At 38.6% G+C, this 9306-nt stretch overlaps 2 protein-coding genes across 2 annotated transcripts; one reads left to right on the forward strand and one right to left on the reverse strand.

The window, feature by feature from the left end:
- The first annotated feature begins 325 nt into the window (after window positions 1–325).
- LOC5567185 (fatty acyl-CoA reductase 1) lies at window positions 326–1934 on the forward strand. The gene is made up of 4 exons (XM_021852699.1): window positions 326–537; window positions 594–1098; window positions 1155–1479; window positions 1541–1934. Exons 1-4 carry the CDS (start codon window positions 337–339, stop codon window positions 1890–1892), a joined length of 1383 nt encoding a protein of 460 aa, XP_021708391.1. The 5' UTR covers window positions 326–336; the 3' UTR covers window positions 1893–1934.
- Window positions 1935–6844: 4910 nt separating this feature from the next.
- LOC5567184 (fatty acyl-CoA reductase wat) lies at window positions 6845–8850 on the reverse strand. The gene is made up of 3 exons (XM_001651563.2): window positions 7727–8850; window positions 7361–7670; window positions 6845–7304 (listed from the first exon to the last, which is right to left on the reverse strand). The coding sequence occupies exons 1-3, from the start codon at window positions 8418–8420 to the stop codon at window positions 6950–6952; spliced, it is 1359 nt and encodes a 452-aa protein (XP_001651613.2). The 5' UTR covers window positions 8421–8850; the 3' UTR covers window positions 6845–6949.
- Window positions 8851–9306: the final 456 nt, after the last annotated feature.

Below are 9306 nucleotides of genomic sequence, written 5' to 3' on the forward strand. Positions count from 1 at the left end.
AATTTAATCGGTGACCTGAAGTTAAGCTTCAATCATAATCGTTTCTTATAATAAACTCCGTTGAGTCCGCACTACAACTTCTAGCCCCGTAGAAAAGTTAGTATCATATAGTGTCCATTCATGATGCGAATCATGTTACACGTGACAGTTGTTTTTAAATGCAATCGATCGTTTTCCCCCTTGAAACGCATTGTTTCTCAGACAGGACAGATCACGCTACTAAATAATTAATCACTTTGCATGACCGATAATCGCGAGACCTAAGTAAAATCAAACTCGTTGGTTTTGCTTATAATGTTGGAGAATCGATCAGTTCAATCTCCTATTCAAGACGACATGGATGTTGACCGAAACTTGGAAGTATCTGAGTTTTATCGGGGCTCAACCATTCTCATTACTGGCGCTACGGGTTTTGCCGGTCAAGTTTTGCTGGAGAAAATCTTACGACAGCTTAATCCTCGTAAACTCTACGTTCTTGTACGTAGGAAACGAGGTGAAAACGCTCGACAGCGGATTAAGCAGCTGTTCAATAATGTTGTAAGTAAGTCTGAAGTAAGAAGTTCAACATTATATAACATGAGCATTTCTTGTAGCTTTTTGACCAGGTTCGCCAAGATGATTTGCCAGTCTGCGTAGTTCCACTAGATGTTGATTTTGATCAAGAACATCTCTCTTTTGGCGAATCCTTACGGGAGAACCTAGCAAATGAAGTCACGGTGGTCTTTAACCTGATGGCAAATGTGAACTTCAACGAGCCCATTTCAGCTGCTCTTCAAACTAACGTCGAGTATTCCAGGAGACTTCTGCAACTGATCAGCACATTCCACCATTTGAAGGCTTTCCTACACGTTTCAACTTTCTTCTCCAACTACGATCGTACAACAATAGAGGAAGTCATCTACCCCGACACTAACTTTGGCGGATACGAGAACGTCCGGAAAATTCTAGCGCAACTAAAGCCAATGGAAAGAGAAGCCCTCACTTCGTTCATACTCGATAAACATCCAAACACTTACACCTACAGCAAAAAATGTGCAGAATCGATGATCAACGACAACTTCAGTCAGCTACCGATCGGAATCTTCCGACCCCCTATTGGTACTACCTTGGCTGGATCACTCCGAGCGGGTAACTCATACTTCTTGTGATTTCAGTGAGTTCGACATATTGTGAGCCCTTTCCGGACTGGTATTACAAATACCACGGGCCTTGTGGGTTGATATTGGCCTTATACTACGGATTGCTGAGCGTTTTGCCTTTCAGTTTTGAGAAGAAAACATATCTAGCACCGGTTGATTACTGCATAAATGGAATGCTGTGCTGCGCTGTTGATGTGTTCAGAAAACATTGTCAACGAAGCGCGAGTGGTCCAGGAACGGTGCAGGTGTACAATTTTACGGATGCCACCAAAAATTGCAGTTGGAAGGAAGCTTACCGCTGGTACCTGGAAGGCATAACGCCTTACTATAGCTATTTGAGGTAACACTAGAAGAATGTGTGATCAGTTTTTGAGCTATTTCATCGAAATATCCTTTTATAGGGTTCGCTTCCTAACGCTAACAAGTGACAATCATTTCCTTTGCGAAGCTGGTTTCTGGTGGATGAGAATGCCAGCGGTCATCGTCGATTGCGTCTCTTGGGTCTTAAGAAGAAAATCGTCAACATTTGCTATTACCAGTACAGAACGAATTATCAAGCAAGTGAAGTTACTTAGACCTTTCTGTGTCCAAGAATGGGGAATAGGAAATCGAAACATGATCAAAGTAATAGAAGGGCTGAACGTGCATGACAAACTCCGATTCCCATGTGATCTCAGAAACGTTGATTGGAAAACGCACCTGAACCGATTTCTCCCGGGAGTATTGAAATATGTGGTGAATTCTAGAAAATGAAATTCGAGAGATTTTAATAAATTTGAAGGATCATTTTTTAAACTTTTTGTTCTTGTTATGCCTACTAATCCATGAAACAAATAGTCATTAAAACTACAAATGAACTTTAACACTTCACTTTTTGCAAAAAAAAATAAAATACTAAAATCACTAAGGTGAGCAAATACCTTTAAACTCTAATATGTGTTGCTTATCTTGACAGATAGGCCTATTTCGTCTGCGACTTACAGACTTCTTCAGTGTCGAGCACTCGACACTGAAGAAGTCTGTAAGTCGCAGACGAAATAGGCCTATCTGTCAAGATAAGCAACACATATTAGAGTTTAAAGGTATTTGCTCACCTTAGTGATTTTAGTATTTTATTTTTTTTTGCAAAAAGTGAAGTGTTAAAGTTCATTTGTAGTTTTAAACATACTCTAATAATCCCTCCCAAAGTTTAATATAGAAAAAGTGTAGAAATAGTCATTGTCATTAGTAATTATAAACGATTAAATTACAGTTAACTCTCCCTAACTCGATATTGAAGGGACCATCGAGGTAGGGAGGTACCGAGTTATAGAACACAAAACCAGTGCAAATGCGATCCAAGGAACCATCGAGTTAGCCATGATAACCAACTTTTACTATGGTTCTCTAACTCGATATCGAGATACGAAATATCGAGTAAAGGAGAGTTGACTGTACTTACTTAATTACTATGAGGAAGTGTTTTTACTTTAATGCCTTCTAGCTATGTAAAGATATACCTGTATTATAACACTAATTTCTATAAATTCAACAATTCAGATCTTTTCAACAAAACAGATAACATCAAGCTTGCACGGTCGTGAACTTCCTGTATATATGCCTAATGATATTATAGGTAAATGCTCCACGCGCGTTGCACCTCATTAATCTTCAAACAGTTTAAACAGCCATGTGATGTTTACAACTGTTAAGCATCTAATAGAAAATCTCACCGAAAAGCGTGTCTCCGAGCAATTTGTCGAGATCACAATACACGCTGGTGGCGCTAAGAATTCTCAATGGCAATGCTGAACTTGGATGCTATGTTCTACGCACCGATAAGCGGCACGATGCACCTATCGATTGAAGATAAATGCACTCAAGCCTCGTTTTCCTATGTCTTTTTTACGTGATTCTCCCAACTTTTTTTCTGTCCATAAAAGCATAACTGTCCCATATTGAATAAGTAAGCATTGAGAAAATAACGCTCAAATATTGAAGTTTATCTCTCATACAAAATGTTCATAATTTCTACTATTCACCAGCAAAAACTGAACTTGAACATATTCAACGTTTTGCAGATAACTCTTTAACGTATTCGAAACCTCTGAGCAAAATTTCAATAAAGAGAATCAAAAAAGTAGATTTGAGTATTGTACTTTTTAAATCAGCCCTAAAGATTGGACTTGGAAAAAATGCGACACTTTGTTTTGGGTGTAACTTTTTATCGCGTGGGTGAAAATTATTGGAATTTTGGGTAATACTGGTTTAATATGTCATGTATATGTTTTCAAAATTCTATCGCAATCTGTCAAGTAGTTTTCAAGATCCATTCGAAACTAGAAAAGCTACGCAGTAGCGTAGCTAGGGGGGTGCGGTGGGTGCGGTCCGCACCGGGCCCCGGGTTATTAGGGGCCCCGAAATCATGGTAAAATTTTCGCATAGGATTAGAAAATGAGTTTTTGACAAACTGAAATGCGTTGGACCAAGGAAAATCAGATTAGAAGGGACTCTGAATTGATTATGAGGAGGGGTCCCTATATCATCCACCATATTGATAAAGGTAGCGTTTATTGCAACGCTATAGAACAGTACTTTTGAACAGAACATCGTAGTTTTGGATTCGAAAATGTATTGTTCTGTTAATCATCGAATATTAGAGGCCAGCATATAACTTGGGAAGCCAGAAACAGGTTTAGGAACATTTTATTATGATCCACATCCTGAACCAAGCTGAAATGAATGTTTATACGCAGTATTTTATACATTCCTAAAAAATACCAGAGACTAAACGCGATAACGCGAACAAAGTGTTCACCTCTCTGAAGTCTCTTTTTTACGCAAAACATCTAATCGATCTAATTCTCCTTTTCCTTTTTCACATTGCAATGATTTTTATGTGAATTCTTGAGGCCCCAAAGATTACTACGCGACTTCTTCATAGGTTCATAGATTTTCATCTTCTGCACATTCATTTAGAGCTTTCTTCATATATACGTACAATGACTTCTTCAGGGATCCCCATAATAATTCTTATGAAGATTCCTCAAAGAGTTCTCCCAGGAATTGGCCTTGAACTAAAATGACTTCTAAAGATATGCTAGGAGGAATTCTTTCAAAATTTGCTTCAGAAAATCTTTCAGCAGCTCAACAACGGAATCACAATGAATACTCTCAAAAGTTCTTAGAGAAATCGCAGGTATTACAAAGAATTTTTAAAAAACTATTCCTACCGAAATTTGACAAAGAAAATAACAAAGGTTTATTCTACGATTTTTGTAATTCGTGTGAAAATTATGTCGAGAAATCTTTCGAGAATTCCTCGAAAATCTCTCACAGCAATTTTTCAGAAATACTAACAGCCGTTTCCATAACTAATTCTTCATTAAATATCCCACTGATCATCCCAGGCATTGCTCCATAAATTTATTCACTAAATATTTAAGGATTTTTGACAAGAATTTCACGATAAATCCTACCAAGGGTTCCTCATAAATATCTCCATAAATAAGAATTGCTTTTAAAGATTTCTTGAATTATTTTTGAAGTTATTCTACTTGGATTCTTCAATTCAAAAATTTATTCAAGTAAAATTCAAAATCCTACTGTAATTATTAGCTCCCTAAAGAGTTCCACTCGATATTTTCCAGGGGTTTTGGTTGGGTAATTTTCCAATTAGTTTCTCTGAAGACTCTTCTCGAAAGTCTAGAAGAGATCCGGAAATCATTGAAAAACGTTTCTCTTGTAGGAATTTATCATGTATTTCATCAATAATATCTTTATATCTTTACGATTTTATTCAGAAATGTGTATAGGTTTTTTTTAAGGATAAAATAAATCCTATGAAATTTGAAAAAAAAAATCCACAGCTTCCTCTTGGACAAATTCCTAGAGAAATCTTATAACAATTCTTTGACGACTCCTTTGAAAAATATTCTTACGGAATCAACGTAAAAAAATCTGTCAGTTTCCAATGACAAGTTCTGGTTGAGTTTTTCAAGGTACCCCGAATGAAAATTCTGGAGGAATTCTTCAGGAAATCTGTGAAGGAATCGTTCAATGTACTCCAGAAGAAATCTTCGAATTAATAGTTGAAAGCAACTTTTAGAAAATACCTGAATTACATTGTGATGAAATTTATGAAGAAAATCATTGAATCCCACAGAAACATTTGAAAAGACGCTTTGAGAGTTGTCTGGTCGGATTAGGAATCCCTATGGAAATGTGGTACCTGTTCAGTCTCATTTTGATTACATTTTACAGGCATGAGGGCTCTAAGGCTTATTTTTTCAGAACACTTAGTCGCTATCAGTCTTGAAGTGGTCGTATCGGTATATTACTCTTCATTAATGGACATTTTGGTCCCTAAACAAAAATTAAAAAACGACTTCAACATTAGATGAAGACAAGGTCCATTATTTTCAATCCCTAATATTAATATTGATAAAAAGTATATTATTGTATCGATTAATTGATTAGTCAATTGGCACAAACCCCTAATAAGGAGGGCCTCTGAATTTGACTCCGCACCGGGCCCCGTAAACCCTAGCTACGCAAGCAAATCTTAGGCGTTATGACAATGTTCCAGCAGACGAAGATGCTTCTCTTAATATTTTTTTATGTGTTTTTCTCAAGAAAATCGTTTCGTTGCAATTTTGTGCGATTTTCAAGGTCATTTTTTAGGTCGATGAATAACCAAATTTTTGAAACTATCGCCGAGAGCCAACTTGTGCACTGTCATAGTTTGTATTACATGCAAAAAATATGTTAAATTTGTCCTAAAAAAGCTTATCGAAGGACCTAAACTTTAATCAACTCTGGGGGCAAAACGCCCACCCCTATTTAATAACACCAAAACAGCCGTTTGAATTCAAATTCTGCCAAACGTAATGCCACGTTGAAGTTTCGCACAAATTGGAACCTTACAAATGTACATTTTTTGCATCAACATGTATACTATTATTGAACAATAACATCTGAACAAACGCCCGGATGTATGCAACCTATAAATAAACATGATTGTATGCGTACTTTCACAGCTCGGCTAACGCCGGACTGAAGCGGGGCATTTAACCCCGCAAAACAATACATATGCAGTTAAGCAAGCACTTTTTAAAAATTAATTTATAAACCCCAGAAAATCTAAAACATCTAAGAACAACCCGAACCTTTCCACCCGAGAAGTAGCCAAAATGGTCCATTCGTCGAAGTGGTTCGTCCAGCAGAGCATGAAGCGGGATGCACTACGTGTTTATAAGGTCAGGAGGGCGCCAAACCGGACTGACAAGAAAAATACGTTGGCCAAATTGCGTGCGCGGAAGCTGTTCCGTGAGTGGCTGGTCAAGCCAAGCTATCTCGTCATGAACGACGAGACGTGCATCAAGACGAACACCAAACAAATCCCCGGCCTCCGGAAAAGTTCCGGAAGAAAAATATGGACAAATTCGTGAAGAAGTACCTGTTATGGCAGGCGATCTGCGAGTGTGGACGGTACAGCAAGCCGTTCGTTGCAACCGGCACCATAACCGGGCAGATTTATCGAGAGGAATGCTTGCCGAAGAAGCGCATGCTGCCCTTCCTCCGTTCTCACCGTGGTCCCACGCTGTTCTGGCCGGATCTCGCTTCGTGCCATTACGCCAAGCCTGTAATGGATTGGTACGAAACGTAGGGCGTTAATGTGGTCCCGAAGGAGGCAAACCCGCCAAATACATCAGAACTTCGTCGGATCGAAAAGTTTTGGGCGATTTATATTTATTTCACGCGATTTTTTATCGTTTTTGTGCAAACAGTTAGACTTTGAAGTAGTTAATTCCTTGAGACGTTTTAACAAATTACAGTTTACTTCTCATTGCCCCTAGCACGTATTTCCTGATCCCCTGCACATAATCCCTGTAATGGCGTTCCCAGTTCACATTCCCTAAATCGCACTGAAAAATCGCTTTTTCCTCCTCATCCAGATCCTGCTGAATTCGTTTGATATTGACCGCTTCCACATCCCAAGTCGTTGTTCCCACCAGTCGAGTTTTATCCATCATTTGCAACGCTCGTTCGATGCCTTTCCGTACACCGCCGGGATAACCTCTCCAAATCCAGACCCGATCAAGAATCGAGGCGTGGGCAAGCATCATCTTCACCCCCAGACGATACCGAATCTCGTTGGTTGTACAGGTGATCATAAAGTAACGACTGAAACGATAATGAAATGTGAACGTCCATCTGACCCCTCGCGATTCAAAACTTACTAAATGAAATTCCGTGGCCATGGTAATGTTGCAATTGAATAGTTAAAAATATCTTTCAATGTAGGTAATCCGTTGTCCGCGTAGTTGAAGACTGGAATTTCACGCTGGTTGTGTTTAAAGTTCTTTGCCACATCAACTGCGCACAGCAGTAAAGCATTTGCACAGTAGTCAACCGGGGCAAACTGAGGTGTTGTAGAATCATCAATGAAATAAGCACTATACAGCCAAATAATTACAGGAACTGTGTATCCAGCGTAACCATACAGATTGTTCACCCATCCGGCGAGAGGTTCTTCATAGGTTGCGTTAACTAAAATTGAAAATTGTTCAGTTATTGCAGTTAAATACCACGTGGTGGATGTTTACTGGAAGGGGGTCTGAATATTCCAATAGGTATATCGGAGAACGCCTGCTGTAGCTTAGCTTCGATACATTTCTTCGAAAACGTGTAGTTGTTCGGATGTTGCTTGATTATCATCGGTGTCACGGAGTCTTTTTCTTGTTCATCCAACTTACTTAGATGTTCTGCAATGGAGTCGTACCCTCCAAACCCCACATCACTGTAAACCTTTTCCAGTATAACCTTTCGGTCACAGTTGGAAAACAGCGTGGATACATGCATCGCTATCCGTAAGTTTTTCATTTCTCTCACTAAATTGTACAGATGAAGATTGTATTGAACGTTCTCTTTCAGAATTCTTTCCAATGGAGTCATGAAGTTTACGCTCGCAGCGAGCTGGAACACTACATGGACTTCTTCTACGAGACAGTGTCGATTCTCGATATTCAAGCCTAAGTCTGGTTGAGTCATATCCATTTCGATTGCCTGCACCTTGGACACAATAGGCAGCGATCGAACTCGATCAAACACCACTCCCTCCATCAGCTTATGAAGTCGTTGTTGTACATCGAACCCCTTCTTCCTGCGTATCAGCAGATACACTTTTCGCGGCTCCAACACTCTGAGAATTTTCTCCAGCAGGATTTGGCCAAGAAAGCCAGTGGCACCGCAAATCAATACCGTTGCGTCTTTGTAGAATGAACGAATAACTGGTGCCATGCTCGTAGATTACACCTGACCAAATTAGCGCTCCCGACTCATACGTGCACAAACTGCCGACGGCTTCAGGACGGCCACTTTGAAACGTGAGCAATAAATTCTAAATTGAAACTCTTTGGTTCTTTGATATTCTGTCGTGAAATGCAAACATATGCTAATTCAGGCTAATTAAAAACGGTAGACCAAACCGTTTAAGGCTGTGCAATGACTGTGTTTCATAACATCACACACTTCACACAGTAGGTATCGATTTGTTGATATCTGATGTCCATACAGGCAAATGACATCTCATTCGAAGAATAAATTTTTATCCTTCTGCATGTCCTATGAGGCCAAATCGATCCTCCTTTTTCACGGTGAACAGATTTTTTACTTTTATTTTGTGTGTTTTCATAACGTGTACCACAAGAATAAATTTAACTATGAGACTGATTAGGATTAGAGAATGAGTCAATCTAATGTTGTTGTTGTTTGATGAGGGGGACTTTAACCCGAGGATCATTCGTCCCTTAGTCAATCTAATCATTTTTTTTTTTTTTTTTAATTTCTTTATTAGTATCATTCCAAACATTACATTCATTTCTTATATCTAGGTGTTCTGTGTTATTAGACAACACTATCATCCTAATTTGGTAAAACAAATTTAAGATTTAATTAACATTTTGTTAACAACATATTACATTTCAGTTGCCGTAGCAGTTCAGTTTTTTTTACAGGTGAGTTGATTTCACTTGCTTATAAGAGAAAAAAAAACGTTTTTAATATACTTAACCTAACTTAACCTAAACATATAACGCATTAATCGTGGCAATAGAAGATTGTAACGATTTTTGCCTGAAATTATTTATTATTTTATTTGACATTTGTTCCAATGTTTCAACATTGG

This window comes from Aedes aegypti, chromosome 3 (genome assembly GCF_002204515.2).
Source record: "Aedes aegypti strain LVP_AGWG chromosome 3, AaegL5.0 Primary Assembly, whole genome shotgun sequence".
In the NCBI taxonomy this organism is placed as follows: domain Eukaryota; kingdom Metazoa; phylum Arthropoda; class Insecta; order Diptera; family Culicidae; genus Aedes; species Aedes aegypti.